This window comes from Miniopterus natalensis, chromosome 10 (genome assembly GCF_054644295.1).
Source record: "Miniopterus natalensis isolate mMinNat1 chromosome 10, mMinNat1.hap1, whole genome shotgun sequence".
Lineage (NCBI taxonomy): Eukaryota > Metazoa > Chordata > Mammalia > Chiroptera > Miniopteridae > Miniopterus > Miniopterus natalensis.
The window spans coordinates 66,755-85,507 of record NC_142090.1 but is presented as its reverse complement, the minus strand read 5'-3'; the positions used below and the strand labels follow the sequence as shown (position 1 = coordinate 85,507).

The window sequence follows — 18,753 nt, the reverse complement described above, 5'->3', positions numbered from 1 at the left end:
CCTTAGGTTACCAAATTAAAGTGATTTCAATAGTCTGAAGCAATTGTGTCTCTATAACCTCCAACGAAACCAGTAAATACTACATGTGAATTTAAAGGGGGATGCAACTAAACTGTGTAAGAGGGAGAAAAATAACAACCTTCAATATGACTTTCTAAAAACTACAATTTGATAAGGTCACACATGTAAAAATCTTCAAATTCAGCATGTGAGACAATACAGTTTTATTGACAATGCTTTCAAACGTAGTCACTCCTTTTAAAATACTTTAATGCTAATAAAGGCAAATCATAATCAAATACTTGTTGGTGATACATATATTATACTGTAGATTTTTCCGTTAAGCAGCTCGGGAAAAATCTCAAAAATGGTATATTCTCAACAATATGCTTAAGGAAGTGTTTCTAAGAAATTTTTTTAAAAAGGTCTAATTTACCTAACTCTATACTTGTCATGGGTCAAGGTAATTTTCTTATTAATTGTCAGGGTTGGGGAGGGTATACATAATGATCACATTGAGGATGGATTTCCTTCTCTTTCAATATTCTCTGTGTTAATTGCATTTATTTGTATCCTTTTACCTGAGTATAAATTAACTATATGAATTACAGATCCTAATAAGTTAAAATACATGATTTTACCCAAATATAACCCTTACATAATATCATTGAGTTCTACAATAACTGTTTTTGCTATTTACTGGATTAGGAAGTAAGGTTTTCTTTCGGCCCTTTAGCATGTGTGCACCCACACAGCCCTTTGATCCCTCTCTGTTTCAAGGTGCTCTCATGAGTGAATACCCCAAGTGTGGGCCTTCATATTGGTAAGTACATACCCACTTTGAAAGACCATAGTTCTGGTTTCCTATTTAACTCAGATCATTTGAATTAACTGAAATCCTGGGGTTACCCAGCAACACTTCAACAACCTCCCTCCCCAAATAATCCAGAAGGTTTTTTTACCAAATCTCTTCAGAACAATTTTGAAATAAAATAATTTTTGGAGATAGTTTCTATCATCCTGGAGTCATACTTCTGCGTCTGAGAATTCACAGCAGCCAAGGTCAAACTCTGGTGATTGGCACAAGGTCTCATATTGTGTACTTGTTGCCTTGCTGTTTCCTCACAAGTAATAACTGATGTTTTAGTAGCCACTGGTCTGACTCAGGCACTACAGTCGTACATAATAGTGCAAAAATTATACTAGTTTATAGAATCTTCTCACTTCATCAAAATAGACTCCATGAAGGCTGTAAAATCCAACAGCCAAGATTGTAAAAATTTTCTTTTTGAGTGAACGCTTAAAATTCATATTTGTGTGATAACTGAACAAAAGCTCTTGGCTCATTCTGGTTTTTTGTTTTTGGGCACTTATAATGCCAGACTTTCTGGAAGAGCATGTTGGTAACACATTAATATTCCATAACACAAAAAAGCAACACTAATGTAGGTTGGCAAGCAAGACTTATTTAATTGTTTGAAGGTAAGCCAAGTTTCACAGTGCAAAAGATAAAAGCAATGTGGACTGCCATCTCTTCAAACTGTGATGATATATATTATATAATATCAGCCACAGCATAGGATGGTACAGGCCAGGTAAGGACAGATGTAGAGTGATTTAACGAAGACAATTGTTATACAACTCAAAAGCACATAATAACAGAAAACTGTGTTGATTTAATCCACCATGCATTTAAATTGAACACATATAATTATCAAGGCCTTAAAACATGTACCTAAATAATGTCTCCATAACTGTATAGTAATTAGCTTTACATTATAGAAGAGAAAAACAAACAATTATTTCAGTTACAATAAAAAACATTTATGAATTATTTATTTATAAGTATAATTTTCTGCAAGGTATTTGAAAAGAATGTACTTTCTGTTTAACCTTAAAAAGGTTTCTTTGACAAATTTAAATTGTTTATAAATCTGAATTTATGTCTTTATTTTAAAATAGCAGTTTATAATATTTAATGGACACTAGTGAATAGTGATACTGTTGTACATAACAAATATAATTTAATGCACAAGCACTAACTTAATTAAATGAATCGAAGTTAAATGCACAATTTGGAAGACTAAGGTTTCCTTCACAGATATTGATTAAAATATTTCAATCTCTGATTGAAAGAATTAGGGCAATTATAAATGACCTCTTTCATTTCTTTTTAACAAAAGCGATAAACAATACAGTATTTAGAGAACAGTTTATCCAAAATAGTAATAGAGTAATTCAACAGGACATATTACAAGGTTACTAAGGTAATGAAACAACAAGATAAACATGATGAAACAGTACTAATAAAAACAATGAAATACTCAGTAAACTCAAATCTACTCACATCTATGGTAGCAACATAAATTACAAACTTCACAAATCGTGAAGGTACCATCACACTGAACCATAAGACAGTGCTGCAGTCAAGACGTTTACTGTGTCATATTTCCCGTAGCAACAATATGTAATATAATGTAATTTCAATAATGAATTGAACATATATCGATTAAAATGCTTCTGCAGCCTTTAAGATCAGATAGAATGAGTTCTAAGAGAACTAATATTTTCTTTATTAAAAAACCAGGAAGCCCTAGATAGTTTTTCTCAGTGGTTAGAGCGTTGGCCCCCTGACTGAAGGGTCCCGGGTTTGATTCCGGCCGAGGGCACATACCTCAGTTGCAGGCTCCATCCCCACCCTGGTTGGTGCGCGAGGAGGAGACAACCGATCGATGTGTCTCTCACATCAGTATTTCTATCTCTCTCTCTCTCTCCCTTCCACTATCTCTGAAAAGCAATGGAAAAATATCCTCTGGTGAAGATTAAAAAACTCCACACAAATATAAACCAGGAAGACCCCAAACCTTGGGTAAATTGGCTTCTGATGAAGTAATTGTTAAAAGAATAATTAAAGAATAATTTATCTGTTTTGAACCCTTGACTTTTAAGAGAAATTTCATAATGAAACATCAAATAAAATATCATCTTTTACAAAAACATCACTGCGGTATAAAATGTCTTATAGGACTAAGTCATTCATGGAGATTAAATGGTGTGTCCACACTAGCATCTCATTAGTTCAAGAGTGTCCAGATCCTTTAAATAAATAGAAATTAAGTTATAATATTTGTTATTCTGTACAAATGTGAAAGTGCTACAAATGATACAAGACTGTTGCACTTTGTGCCACTATAGGTTCAGTCTAAACAGGTCACTCAGAAATCACCTCTGTAAAAAGTAGACATTTGATCTATTTTTTCATATGCAATAAGTTTCTCAAAAGGAAAAAAGAAAAACTTCAGAAAGTTGAAAAATTTGCCATAGTGGACAGAGTAAGAAAGAGCATAATATAAATAGCTAACAGTAATTGTTTTTTGTAAACTACAGGGGAATTGTTTTGTGTACAGAAATTGGAGTGGTATAATGAAATCAAGACAGCAAAATCAGGTGAATGCATTCAATAGAATTCAAATCTTAAGCACACACAATAGGATTAGAGGAGATTTTTATATGTCATATTTCATCAAATCACATATGATACTGACCAACATGGTCAGTGTTACACTGCTAAAGATGTAATTTTCTGGGGGGATCAATATGGGGCACTTTGGTGGTGAGGTTGACATTCAGTGGAGGAGCTGAAACCAAGGTCAGTTCACTTGATGCTCATATTTTAATAAGACTTAGAGGTAATATTCCATTTAAAAATAACCTGATTTTGAAAACCAATGCTAAATAAAAGCAATAGGAAAGATTGTTATACCCAGGCCGTGCAGCAGACCACATGAAACATTATTAAATAATGATACTGTTATCATGATAGTAGCAATATTCATTAGCCATCAGTGTTTTAAGTTGGGAAAAATCTTGGCAAATTTTGTAGCCTGTGGTTTAGAAAAATACATAATGTAACATCTAACACTAAAGGCAAGTCAATACATATCAGTTTCCATCCATATGTAAAACTGAAACATACTATACTTAATATAATTTGTAACCATTCATTTCCATTAAAAACCTGTAAAACTTTCAGTGAGTAGCTTCATGATCGAGATGACCACAGAATATTTAGATTTATGTATATATATATATATATATATATATATATATATATATATATATATATATGTGTGTGTGTGTGTGTGTGTGTGTGTGTGTGTGTGTGTTTGAATATATTTATGAACATGCATATGTAGGATGTGTATGTGTATGTATATATACACACATGTATACATACATATATAATTCCATTTTATTATTTTAAAACTGCTTATACTACCAACTAAAACTTTTATTTAATTATGTAAATTTATAAATTATAAAATTATGATAGCAATTCATGTAATTATTGCATATGCTTTGAGATCAAAAGATTTTCCCATAATAGTAAAAAAAGTCTCATGCAAAGAAAATACAATTAGAATCAACTTTTTGTTTTGCTTTTGGGAAATCAACTAAGAGGAAAGCACTCCCACCCCACAACCAAATTACAAAAAGTAGAGAAAATATCTAAGACAAACTCTTGAGGTGCTTTGTATAGATATTTCAAAGTACTTTACATAGTCCTAGCATCAGGTACATACTTACTACACAATGCTTTGCGGGCTGAAAAAGGAAATAACCATAGATGAAACCAAATTTCATTGTCCAAAATAAAAGTCTTAATGTTTACATAGCTATTGTCATTTGATGACCATCACAGACATTACAAAAGGTTTTGCTGTTCTTATTTTACAAATAGAAATTTTCAATATTCAGAATAAATTTAGTGATTTCCCTGACCAGACCTGCTGAATGAAAAATGGGTTCCACGTTTCACAAAATTACCAGTGATCCAGAATGAAAAAATAATAATTTTGCCTTCTGGCCAAAAGGATATAAAATCACAGAGAAAACACCAATACATCCAGTAATTAAACTAGCTTCTTTTATTTAGATAATATAAAGACATATTAGGTGGTCACTTACCAACATCATTGGCAGGCATGTCCACAATCAGCTGGTCACTATATTTTCCATACAGGCCATTAGTGCATACGGCTACTATTTGAAGAACATAACTCATATTGGGTAGTAAGTTACTGAGAATAGCGCCCTAAAAGAAAGATGTCAATAATGTTACAATTGTGTTACAACTGTGTTTCAAGGAGTACTATCATTTGTCCTTAGAAAACTTTTTCTCATTTGTCAATGAGAAATATTTATATTTTATTAACCAAAGAAAAAGTTTATGTGATGTTAAGTTGAAAACCTATTGAAAAACTAGACATTTTTTAGCTTTAAAAAAAAATCTGACGCAGTTTTAGAAAGTTTCATTTTCAACTAGAACTCATAAAATTCATAAATGTTAAAAACTGCAAATTAATATTTTAGACAAATAAACATGTAGCATTTGCAAGGAACAAAATGTGAAGAAACACAATGAAAAAACAACTTATCTCTAAACTTAATATATAAGCCAGATAGTAACAGAATTATTGCCATCACATATTATGAAATGAAAAATAGTATAGCCCCATAAATTCCACAATTTTCACAGTGGCTCTGTTCTAGACAATTGAATTAAAAAGTTGGTACAAATTTACCTATTTTGTCCATATGATATTCAACACCATGAAAACAGACAGTTTTTGCTTAAAGGCAGCTTGCCAGGTCACGTGGGGCTCTAGCTGTGTGGGTGCAGAGCTCAGTGTCTGACTTGCAGTGGGGTCTTCCTAGGGCCACACTCAGATGGGGTTTTCTCAACTAAACCGCACTCTACAGCCAACATTTCCAACACTTCCTGCCAAGGCAAAGTTTACTCCTGAGATGCTCAGGTCACAGGAGGAATCTGTACTTTACTTTCTTTAGTTCGTGTGCATGGGTGGGGAGGAAGAGCAGGTGGACCTTTCCTGAGGATAACCTGCCCTATGTCCCGAAAGTTCTGTCTCAATTGACTTCGAGTATGCTACTTGCAAACTTGATGCCCCCCCCAAAAGACTTTTGAGACCCTTACTGTATTTTTCTTGTGCTGGGGTTTGACGGGGGAGATAACATATGATGGTATTAGAGCACTGAGGTTCCATGCCCAGTTCTTTCCAAACTGTGAGCTCAAAGTCAAGGAATTGAACTGCTTTTTCAGTCCCTTTATTTCTAAAGAGAAGCAACACTAGATGACCTCTAGTTCCTGAGTCTTCTATGTGTCTACTCTATAATGTTGCTGTTGGAAAAGTTGTGGTCTCCTATCATTCAAAACATAAATATGAACCTAGTGTAATTCGCTGTAAGATTTGAATAATTTAGGGTAGCTCTGCTCTTCCTCCTGCCCACTGGACACCTTCAGACAAAGTCTAAATAACTGAGGGCAACAATATACAATCACTTGTAAGACCCGTCCTTGAAAATTAAACTGTATGTTATCAATATAAGAAACAACGGATCTTAGAGTTACCAGATCTTGATAACCATCTGTCAAAAACTCATGTTTGGTCTGGTCTTCCCCCTCTAACTGCTGGTACAGAACTGCGAACTTCTCGATCATGGTATCATAGACGACTCGAGGCCTCTCCCAGGTAACAAGAAGGCTGGTGTAATTCTCTGGGTCAGCTTGAATGTTTTCTGGTTCTGAACTACAAACTTCAGAGAGAAAAAAATACAGTTATCGATAAAACTGTCAGCCTCTAGGATTTTAACAAGTACTCGATCACAGTCTATGAATCTTTTTGTATTTTATTTCAATACAACGTAAAAAGTTACACTTACTTACTGTAGAGCTTTTGTTTATGCCATTTCCTGTGTATGAAATACTTCTTTCTTCCCGCCTATCTCTAGCTGATCAAGTCCTAGCTTCCCATTTAGGAAATGTCTCCGTCAAATGCTCTGAACTCTGCCGAAGTGATTGGTGTCATTTTCATTTGTCTGCTTTGTTTTACTACTGCTACTGGATTAATTGCGTTTCCTTGTATACTGATTTTTTTTCTGAAGTCTAAACTTCTCTAGCAGATTATAAACATAAAAAACATAGCCTTTAATTTCTAGATTGACTAGAACACTGTCTTGAATATTTGGCATTATTTTATTTCTGGAAATAAATGAACAAATGACATCTACAAGTTTATGGTGCCTTTATTTCCCTTGTTAGGTACCTGACAAATGTGTTTAGCTTGGGATGAGGAAAATTTCAATCCTAAAAGATGGTCTATTACTGGACATTTTGTTGACAGAAAATCCTTGAAATAATTTAAAATCTCCAACCAGAGAAAACCATGGGAGAACAAGTAAACCTATCCTTTTAGTATTTTTCAGATCTGCTGACAAAAATCCCACTTTGGCATAATAAATTGATTAAGCAATTAATTTCAGGGAATTAGAAGATTTGCCTGTTTCATCTGAAAAAAATACTTTGAAAATCTTTCAGGGACTTAAAATAGAATTCAAGCCTATGCTGGGAATGGTGCCAAAACTTAGTCCCAACAGAAAGAGTATTCTGATACTTTCTGAAATACATTCATAATGTGATAGTTTGAACTAATTTTGAGAATAAAAATTATAAAATTTTATGCTATTGTGCAAATGAAGCAAAGTAATAAATATATCTCTTCATAGGCCAGATAGAGTTGCAAAAATAAAAGAGAGAAAAGTCATTAAGGCCAAGGATTAATTAATATGCTCACAGGACCTGACTTTTGTTTTCAGGAGATACTTAAAGTTACAAAGCCACTGGATGAGATCACGCAGTTGGCACAGGTCACCCAAATGTCACTACTATAAGAAACATTTCAAGGACTCAATGAAAATGTGCCTCAACAGCATCAGAATGTCACCAAAAAGTCTTTATTTCTGTATGAGTCTGTAGTTTATCTCATGAACACAGGAGGGCACCCAAGACTAACAACTGACCTTATAAACAGAAAAATTTTACATACAGTATTTAGTATTAGAGATTTCAGCAACTGTATGCTATGCTAGCAATGGAATATGAATGATTTAGAAAAATATAAATATATATACTTTGTATAAATAAATGCATGTATAACTTTATACGAGTTAGAGACAGTATTTATCACTGTAAAAACTATTTAGTTATTTTTTCTTTATTAAGGAATTAGGGTGAAATGTTTCTTTCGGAACAAAAAGATGATTCTTCCACTATCAAAAAAACATGAATGCAAAATAAGAAAATGTATTCTAACTTAGGTCCAGACTACATTCTCTTTACCTAGTGACAGTTCTATTAATTTCCACCAGATGGCAGAAGACACCAAATCATCTCAAAATACATGTGAGCTACCCACATGAAAAACGATTCCTGGGGTTTGCTTGTAATGATTCCCAAGTCAGTTTTGGAAAGATAAAAGTGATTCTGGACAATGTCATTGGTAGATTTTGTCCCCCAAAAATCAATCCCAGGTTTTAGAGTGTGGGAATGATTTAAAGTGAACTATTCTCCCCCCTCCCAATGAATCTTAAAATGCATTAGTTTTACACATACACACAAAACATAAAAATTGCTTGAGAAAAATACAAAATTATTAGCTGCAAAATACCCCAGATGACTATGTCCTGAATAGCACAAGCTTCTTTGGTCAGATGTCTATGTTTATTGCGATTTAATAATAGTAGAAATCACAGATGCTTCATTTTTTAAGAATCAGCATTAATAAAAAGTAGAATTCTAAAAAGAAACCCACATTTGTCATGAAGTTGTCATTGCTTTGCTTTCTTATTTATAGATCTGTAAAAGCTTATTGGTAATTTTTAAAGTAAGTTCACTTATATTTTAATTATAAATGTATGTTAAAAATACTCCCTTTGTTTATTTATTTAAAAAAATTTTAATCCTCACTGGAGGATTTGTGTTTATTTTACTTTATTTTTATTTTAGAGAGAGGAAGGGGGATATATACAGAGAGAAACATTGATTGGTGTCCTTGACTGGAAATCAAACCCTCAACCTCTTTTGATGTAGGGACAATGCTCTAACCAACTGAGCTACCTGGCCATGGTTCACTTTGTTTATTGATAATCAATAATAGTAATAGGTTACAAAGTTGCAGCTAAATCTTGTATTTTAGATATTGAAATACAGGATTTTATGGGGGAAAGATACATATTTTAGAATGTATTCGGAAGATAAGCCTGTAGTTCTGTCTGTAGTTTGTGATCTTGCCAAAGGATTGCTTTTCCATAAGGTAGGACTGACTCTTTTAAATGACAGTCTAGTTAATTCCATGTCATACAGGACTTGGTGTTCAAGCATAAAGCTGGTAATTACCATGAAATAAGCTATTAATTTGCACTAAATTTTCCAGGTTTTCCTTATATTTCTTATTGAAATTAATTTAATTATCAGAAGGACATATACTCTATAAAGCACACTATCAGGATTTAAAATCAAGGAGGGTTTTCCAGATCAACATATACTCAGAAGCCAAATACAATCTACCAACTGATACTGTAAAATAGTAAAAAAATGTAATTAATTTCCTTGATTACGGGAAGTTCAGAACTATGTTGAGGTTCCATTTCCTATAGCAGGACTAAATCACACTCCCCGATTCCTTTCCACAAAGGACGTGTGATCTGGGTCATAGTTACCGATTCTTTAGGATCGCTAGCCAAGAATCTGGTTTCTGCGAGTCCTTGCCTATGGCAGTCCTGTGGTCCATGTCAAGTCACACAGAGAGCAAGTGCGTGCTTCAGTACAGATGCAAAGGATGCTCACATGTAAAGAATGAGGGTGCAGTCTCCTTTGTCAGGGTGCAAAAATGCTCTCACTTAAAAACCTACTTTAACCCGGCCAAGCATGGCTCAGCGGTTGAGCGTTGACCTAGGATCCAGGCGATCGGGGTTCGATTCCCGGTCAGGGCACATGCCCGGGTTGTGGGCTCGATTCCCAGCAGGGGGCGTGCAGGAGACAGCCGACCAATCACTCTCTCATCATTGATGTTTGTCTCTCTCTCCCTCTCCCTTCCTCTCTCTGAAATCAATAAAGATGTATTTAAAAACAAGCAAACAAACAAAAACAAATAAAAATCCAACTTTAACATTCAATTCTCATCCACTAGATGGCCGGCTCTCCTGACATACAAGCAAAGGTGATGCTATCCCTGCCTCTAGGGAGCTCATTCCTATGACAGCCTCTAACCCTTACATCTAGTAAGCTACAAAATATAATGGATGTTTTTAGTTTCTAAGTCCTAGGCTGCATTTATAAAGGAATAAAAATAAGCTTGCAAAATATATGCCACTTAGACCAAAATAGGTTGTGCTTTACAAAACTACCTATTTTTCTCACTAAAAGTTATAAAAGCTTCACAAGCTTTTAGCTGACAGAAAGCCACTTATCCTCTAATCATTTACATAAACTTGCATGAAGGGTGAGTACCTCACATGAAGGGATGTGCCTAACCTGGAGTATGAAAGATTAGTAAGCAAAGCACCGGGTGTCACGAGAAAACAAAAAGTGGAAAAAGAAAAGCAAAAGAAGAGGCGAAGTACAAATGAGGAGAACATGACAGCCCTCTGCTAATCACGAAAGTTGATGCGGATGGCCAAGGGGAGGCCCTAGGCTCCTCCTGCGGTGCTGCTCCATGTGCCCGTCCTGGAGGAAGGGCAGTCTGTCCTGAGGGAGAAGGTCCAGTCTTAGCTCCATGGATTATGAATAAAAATGAAAAGACAGGTGGTGATGCTTGGGGAGTGGCAGAGAAAAATGTCACAATTGCTTAAGATGCCGTAGTTATTTTACACCGACTTGAAGTTTGGTGCAGTTTAACACATCCCATGACAAAGGAGTCTGTGGACAAACGCTCACTGACAAATCCTCCTCACCTTTGTCTGAGGTTTCTGAGCACCACTTGAAAAACTACTGAGACAGGCACTTTGATAACTATTGGGAGAGGAGCTTAAAGATTACAAACCCAGAAGATAATCAATATTAAGGTTGTGATTTCCCATCAGGGAGTAGCAAATTTTAATAAAACTAATATAAACATGGCCACAACTCTTACAAATAATAACTAGAAATGATCTGTCACTGTTCGGCACCTCTAAATGATTACATCGTTCACTTGAGATAAGTAGACAAAAGAAATCTTTCAAATTCTACCTAATTCAGTCAATCTTATCTAGGGGTACAGAGTAACTTTGTCAACAGTTTGATCTGTAATATATAATCTTCTAAGAAGTAAATAATCTTCATGCCACTTTTCTGTATATAGTTAGAGCATAGTGTCAATGCACATGTGATATTAATGAATGCTATTTACAACCAGTGACCTTCAGGAAGGTAAGTCTGCTGATGTATAATTCATCGTGACATTTTCCAGGAAATTATAGAAAATTTCTCATTGCTCAAATACAACATTAGGGGATAAAGACCGTCCTTTAATGCTATTCTGTCTTGAAAGGCATCATTAAATATATTACAATGCTAGTAAATGGGATCTGAAGTGCATTTATAATTCTAATAAACAAAACCTTGAACATGGAAAACTTGAATAGCACCCCATACTTGCTGTGGGTATATATATATATAGTCACATATATATAGACACATATATGCACATATATACAGGAGTGTATACAGACACATTACAACAATAGTAGCTGTAAGTATGGAGCACATTATGTTCAAAGAACTGCTTTGCTTTGCAAATGTTAGTTCACTTAAACCCCACAACAACCCTATAGGTGGCATCTTAATTCTCATTTTATAGGTGAAGAAACTAAGGCTTTGATAAGTTAAGTAAATTGACAATTTTTGTATAACTATTAAGCGTTGACAGTGGAGTTTGAAAGCAAAAGCCTACTGGACTTTAGAGCCTACACCTTTCCCACTGTGCTTCACAGGCCCTGCTCCTCACTGGGGAGTCTTGCTAGCGGGCTCCAGGGCAGCGGGAAAGCACCTGGCACCTGGAAGGCATGGCACAAAGTTGAATTTCACCTACTTTACACTTGTGCTGTGTCTGTGTGGCTATGCACACGTATTTCTCATTATCTAAGAGATAGCTTTTACTAATTCCTTCAAGATCCAATGGTTCCACTAAATTCTGTGATTCTTAGAAAGCCAGTGTGTATTCCATGGTGCCAAAATGACACGCCTTTCTAGTAAATGGCAGCCTCACATAAAAAATGTGAAGATCGAGGACTCAGTTCTGGTAAAACGTGTTCGCGCACAAACCCTTACTGAGTTCCTGCTCTGAATGCAGAACTGAATAAAGTTAGACCTCTACTCTTAAGGGATTTACATGGATATACAGACCTCAGGTGGTTTTAACAAATATTTGCAGTGCAGTTTTGCAGAATATATTTTTCTACAATGCATTTACTAAGAGCAGGATTTTGACAATTTTCATGCCAACTGTTACTTCTCTCTTGATCAAAATGAGAATGTTAGCTATCTATAGTGGTAAAATATACAAATGTAACCCACGTGTCCAGGACTGAGAGCTGGTTTGATAAGTTGCTATGACTATACAATGCAATAATATGCAAAGAATGGTGTATTAGCTGTATATTTATATCACTGAATAAACAAAATTGATAAAACAGGTATATGTAGTGCAGTTTCATTTCTGTGAGAAATAATATATTTTTAATTTAAGAAAAAGGTCTGGAAGGATATTCACCAAAATCCTCATAATAATTATCTTTACGTGATGTTATAAAATAATTTTATTTTCTTCTGTGTGCTTATCTATACTTTCTACTTTATAAAAATGTTCGTTTTAATAGTAACTTACATTCAGATTAAATATAATAAAAATTAAATACTTAACATAAATGCAAATCTCAGTTCTTATTCTAAAATTTAGTTCAGGAAAGTAGAAAGGAGACAATGTATCTATTAAGAAAAAAAAATCACAGGAATATGCGCATGGCAAATGATAATAGTATCATTTGATATGTTATTTGATTGAACACCAATACTCATAATGGGACAAGCAAAAATTCAGTTGTTCCAGTTTCTAAAAAAAAGCTAATGCTATTTTTCTACAATTTTATGCCATTAAGTTCGTCAGTTTTTATTATAAAATTATATAAGCAGAAATTAAGTTCTTTATAAATATAAAGCTTTGGAAGTCTTTAAAATCAAGAAACCCTGGGTTCAAATACTGATTCAATACTTTATAGTCCTGTGAACTTGGACAAACCACTTAATATCACCTTTCCAAACTGTAAAATAAGACCAGTGCGTGGTTGAACACAGGAGTTCACACAGTACAAGGCAGACTACTGTTTTTGTTATGATTACTTTTGGATTTCATCACTTAACTGTGGAAACAACAATGTTCCACACTGAATCAGAACTATATATGGGTAGACACGTCAAATGGTGCAGGAGACAGCCACTGAGTATAACCTTTTGTATTTGCATTATATGAACATGAATTCTTTCAGTCATTTGGTAAATGACTAGTGAATGAGAGCCATACTTTAGCTCAGCAATAGAGGTAAAGAGGTGAAAAATGCAGTCACTTCCTTCATGGGGCTCAGAGTCAGGTTGGGGAGACAAATGAGCACACAGACAGTCTGTGCCAACGGCTATGAGGTTTGGAGGCACAGAAAATAGGTGCACCTGGGCATATCACAACTTCAGGTGTGAATCATTTATCTTGTACTCTATGGGCACAGCACCTCCATGAGGACACAATCCTGTGCCCTGGCCCGAGCTAGTTGGTGGGGATAGAGGTAGAGTCAGAGGGGCTCTCTGTAGATGCAATGGCCTGCTTGGGTCTTGGAGAATGAGAAGACCAACGAGTGAAGGGAGCAGGGAAGAACATGCTGTGGACGGAAAGAGCATGTATAAGTGCAACCTGGGAGACTTTGTCTGCCCTCTTCAGGATGAGAGAAGAGATTTAGGTGGAGAGGAGAACACAAGGAGATTAGCTAGTACTAAACAGGAACTACCATGAAATGGCAGACCTTTGGGAAAGATTTTAATAAAATATAATTGATAAAAGTACAAGGCAAAAAGATCACATATATTTAATTTATTTGATCATCTGCATTTTAGAAAAGGAGATGGTTAAATCCAGTTTCTTTTTTCTAATCTATTGTCTGTTATTTACCAGATAGGAGGTTATAGTGCTTAGCGCTGCTAGTAAAAATATAATTAAATTTCCTCACTTTGGGGCAATTTAATTTGAAACAACATAAAATTAAATGCAGCTATTCATCACTGCTGTCTTGTGCTTTATTTTTTTGTGGTTAAAGGGTAAACAATGCTCACAAATAGCACATTAAAAATGCCATTTTAATGCCTAATCTTCAAGAGCAGATGATTATTAAATTAATATTATACATGGCCAAAAATTCATTGCAGGACTGAGATCAAAGAAGACCATGTACTTGGAAAGGTTTTAAGTCCCTAAAGCAAAGGCCATTTCAACTATTTCTTTCATGAACCAGTTCATTCAGAGGCTAAAATAAAAAGGACAAGTCAATAGATGCAACTGATTGTGTCCTCTGGGCATTTCCAAAGGCTCTGACTGCTGTGCAGCTTCAAAAGACACAGAAGGCACTGGGGAGGTGCTTTCCCTGCGTCCTCTGCATTGCCTGACAAGGATACATTTCTTTCTCCCTAAAGAAGACAAATGGGGAAAAGACTCATTTTTTATTCATTAATAATTAAGCGCATTTGGTTTCAATCCCTTCTAGGTGCTAGCTCTTCTCTGGGAGCTGCCAACACAGAGCTGAACACTTTAAAACCCAAATATATGGTGACAGGAGGTTTGACTTTCAGTGGTGGGCACACAATGTAGTATCACAGAAACTACACTTGAAACCTATATAGTCTTACTAACCAATGTCACCCTAATAAGCTTAATTTAAAAATACCTGTTGAAACAAATTACTTATCTGCCTCAAAAACAAATTGAAAAACAAAACAACAAAAAAAAACAACCCAAATCACATGTCAAAGCTTAGCTCAAATGTACTTCTCTCACTGAGGTTCCCCCATCACTCCAACCAGATGTGATCTCCCCAACTCTGATCCGAACACCTTGGTCACTTACTCATTTCTCATTTATAGCTCTTAGTAAAGGCAAATTCCATAAAGTGAATTTGGAGCTGTATATGTAGCTTTGCCATCTATTACTGTGTGTTATAGAAAAATCACTTCCTTACTGAATCTCACTTTTTCTCATCTGCAAAATGGGATTAATCATGTGGGAAAGAACAGATTTTTTAAATTGCCATTTTATGAATATGGTAACTGAGATTCAGAGAAGTTAAATAGTTTGTTTAAAGCTACAAAGCCAGTAATCAAAATATTTCTAAAAACGTATGTTTTCCACTATACCACAATTATCTCCTACAACACCGAATCTGTGAGTTGTAGAAAAATTATATTTCAATACATACCTGCTTCATGAATCTCTTCATTTCCAGTATAAGAGGAAAACACCTGCCTGGAAAACTTGTACTGTTGTTCGCGAAAATTATTTTGTAAGTAGTCCATCAGCATGACATAACCAGACTGTTGCATTGTCAGAACTTCACAAAAAACAGCCAACTAAAAGGAAGATAATTTAACATATACTTTAACATTCCTGCTTCAAGGGCATCAGTAAGTACTCTAAAACACAGTCTGTAGTAAATCTTAGAAAATTATTGTTTCGATTCCTTCAAATTATTTCATTTGTTTGAATTTCCAAGATTACCTGGGTTTCAGAGATGCTAACTGTATCTTTGAAAACAATCCAGTCAACAGTGTCTGTGCAGGGAGGAGAGGTCAGTGAGCCATTGTAAGTGTAATACTTGTCAGTCGAGTTTGGCAGAAGGTTCAGCAATATGAATGGATCTAACGAGGCCTGTTTCCCTGCAAAGTAATAACATACATCTCAGCTGGAATCCCAACTCTGGAACTTAGCTGTTCAAATAGTCTATGAAACAGAGATATATGCTTGTTATGTATTTAATCAGAAATGAAATTTTGAGAATGCTTTATATATATATATACATATATATATACATATATATACATATACATACATATATATATTATATATATATATATATATTGATTGATTGATTTCAGAGAGAGGAAAGGAGAGGGAGAGAGAGAAACAGAAACATCAATGATGAGAGAGTCATTGATCAAGCCCACAACCGGGCATGTGCCCTGACTGGGAATCGAACCCTGATCGCCTGGATCCCAGGTTGATGCTCAACCGCTGAGCCACGTCCGGCCGGGCTAGATATATTTTTAAAATGGCAATAAAACTGGCATATACCTAATTCTCTTACATATATTACTACATAGTGTTGGATGCTTCTTCTTTACACCAAGAAGATGCTGGAAAGATTATTTTACATATAAAAGATATTCAGAAATTATATGACCATTTCAATAAATACAGAAAAATTATTGAATAAGATTTGATATCTTTAGTGGAAAACAAATCCAAAATCTTACTCTGATGATTATCTTCAAATGCCCATAATAAACATAATAAGGATGATTTACTGAAAACTTTCCCCTGGAGATCAAGAATGACGCAAAGAACCCTGGCTGGTTTTGCTCAGTGGTTAGAGCATCTGCCCGCAGACTGAAGTGTCTCTGGTTCAGTTCCGGTCTGGGGCACATAGCTTGGTTGCAGGTCAATCCCTAGCCCCTATTGAGGTGACTGCAGGAAGCAACCAATTGAAAAAAAATATCCTCAGGTAAGGATTAAAAAAAAAGAAACAAAGATGTCCTATCACCATTTCTATCTAACATTGAACTGGAAGACTGGGTCAATGCAATAAAGTAAGAAAAAGAAAAAAAAAAACTCATGAAGACTGGATAGGAATAAATAATAACATCATAATTTGCAAATAACATGACTGTGTACGTAAAATATCAAAAAAATTACAGACTATTAGAGTTAATAAGTCCATTTAGTAAAGCCACTGCATACAAGACCAATGTATAAAAATTTATTCTATTTCTATATAACGGTATCAAATAGAAAATAAAAATTTAAACAGTATAACATAATAACAACAAAATATCAAATACAAGTAAATCTAACAAATGATGTGTATAACATCTATATTTTAAAATTACAAAACTTTCCTGAATTAGATAAAATCTTAAAATAATGGGAAATACCATGTACCTGAATACGAAGATTTAGCATTGTGAAGGTGTTGATTTTTGCCAAATTAACTTATAGAGTCAATGAACTTTTAATTGAAGCCCCAGGAGGGACTTTTTATGTGTGTGTGTATGTGTGTTGTGTGAACTGACATGCTGATCTTAAAATTCAGTTGGAAATACAAAGAAAAGTTAGGTGAAGGGAATAAGGAATACAAATTGGTAGTCACAAAATAGTCAAGGGGATGTGAAGTACAGCACAGGGAATATAGTCAATAATATTGTAATAACTATGTATGGTGCCAAGTGGTTACTAGACTTATTGAGAGGGTCCCTTTGTAAATGTATAACCACTATGCTATACATCTGAAATTAATATAATATTGAATGTCAACTGGAATTGAAAAAAACCAAGTTAAGATACCCTTGAACAATAATAAAGCCGATGAGCTTTCACTATTATATAGTAAGATCTATTATATAAAGCTGTAAAAACCATGATAATGAGATCTTTATGGAAAAAGAGACAAAGGGAACATGGAAGAGAACAGAAAGTCCAGACCCACACATATATGGTCACTTGATTTATGAAAGAAAATATTACTCTGTAGTTGGAATGGACTGTGTTTTCAATAAACAGTGCTCTATCAATTGAATATCTTTATGGAAAAAGTGCATCTTGATTCCAATCAGTTCTAAATACACTGCAAGGATCAGTTTTAAATAGGTTATAGATCTAAATGTGAACAGAATAAGAAAAGTTTAAGAGAAAAACAGAAAATTCTCTTTATAACCTTATGGTAAATTCAAATTTCTGACATAGCACACAAAAAGTATTCATACAGGATAAATAATCAATTTTAATATGTGATATTCAAGATCTATTCATCAATAGTCACAATTAAGAGAATAAAAAGGCAAAACAGAATGGAAAATATATTCTGGATAACATATGTATATAAACACACACACATATATATAATACAATAATAAATATTGATTTAACTCACTAGATATACAAGTATATATAACTTGTATTCAAAATAGAGAATTCCTACAAAAAAGTTGGTAGAGTTTTCCTAAGTGTTTCATCTGGTCTTAGAATCCTGAAACAATCTGGCTTCCCTGTCTCCTTGAATAGTTGCATTTTTGCTTTGCATCTTCCCAGTAGCACGTCCCAGTAGCACTGCCTTGGTCATTTCGCTATTTGTGTGCCAGCCCTCACTCATGTAGGCAGCGATCTACTTGCCAGAAAGATCTGTGTATAACTCGTTCTCCCATCCAACTGATTTTTGTAAAAATTCATAAGTATTCAAAACAGAATCTGGGAGATTTTACCAAATAGTTTACTTACCAAAACGACCAACTTTCTCAACTCCATCAATAATTGCTTTGTAATCCAAATTATCTTCTATTCCAACCTGTTAAAAAAGAATGACATTCTAAAAATGAGATAAAGTATTTGATTAACTGTTCACCAAAATGTAAAGATTAGTGACTTCCATATTAAGTAGTCAAAAGTAATGTCCTCCAAATGCTCACTTTTTTTCCACAGCAAGGTATAAACAAATACAACAAAAAACTTGTAAATCTTTTAAATTTTCCACTGAGAAAAGTGCATTTTTAAATGTTATGATTCACAGTCACTGCTATACCATTATGATGCTTTGCATAAACAAACAGGCAAA

General features: G+C 34.5%; 1 protein-coding gene across 1 annotated transcript in view; it reads right to left on the bottom strand.

The window, feature by feature from the left end:
* Nucleotides 1-18,753, bottom strand: part of LOC107537371 (protein tyrosine phosphatase receptor type Z1) — a gene marked incomplete at its 5' end in the record, with an annotated part of 112,485 nt that overhangs the window by 50,881 nt on the left and 42,851 nt on the right. The window contains 5 exons of the mRNA XM_016213376.2: nucleotides 4,969-5,095; nucleotides 6,431-6,615; nucleotides 15,349-15,499; nucleotides 15,648-15,805; nucleotides 18,420-18,486. Coding sequence (XP_016068862.2) covers nucleotides 4,969-5,095; nucleotides 6,431-6,615; nucleotides 15,349-15,499; nucleotides 15,648-15,805; nucleotides 18,420-18,486 — 688 coding nt within the window. The remainder of the gene's footprint in view (nucleotides 1-4,968; nucleotides 5,096-6,430; nucleotides 6,616-15,348; nucleotides 15,500-15,647; nucleotides 15,806-18,419; nucleotides 18,487-18,753) is intronic.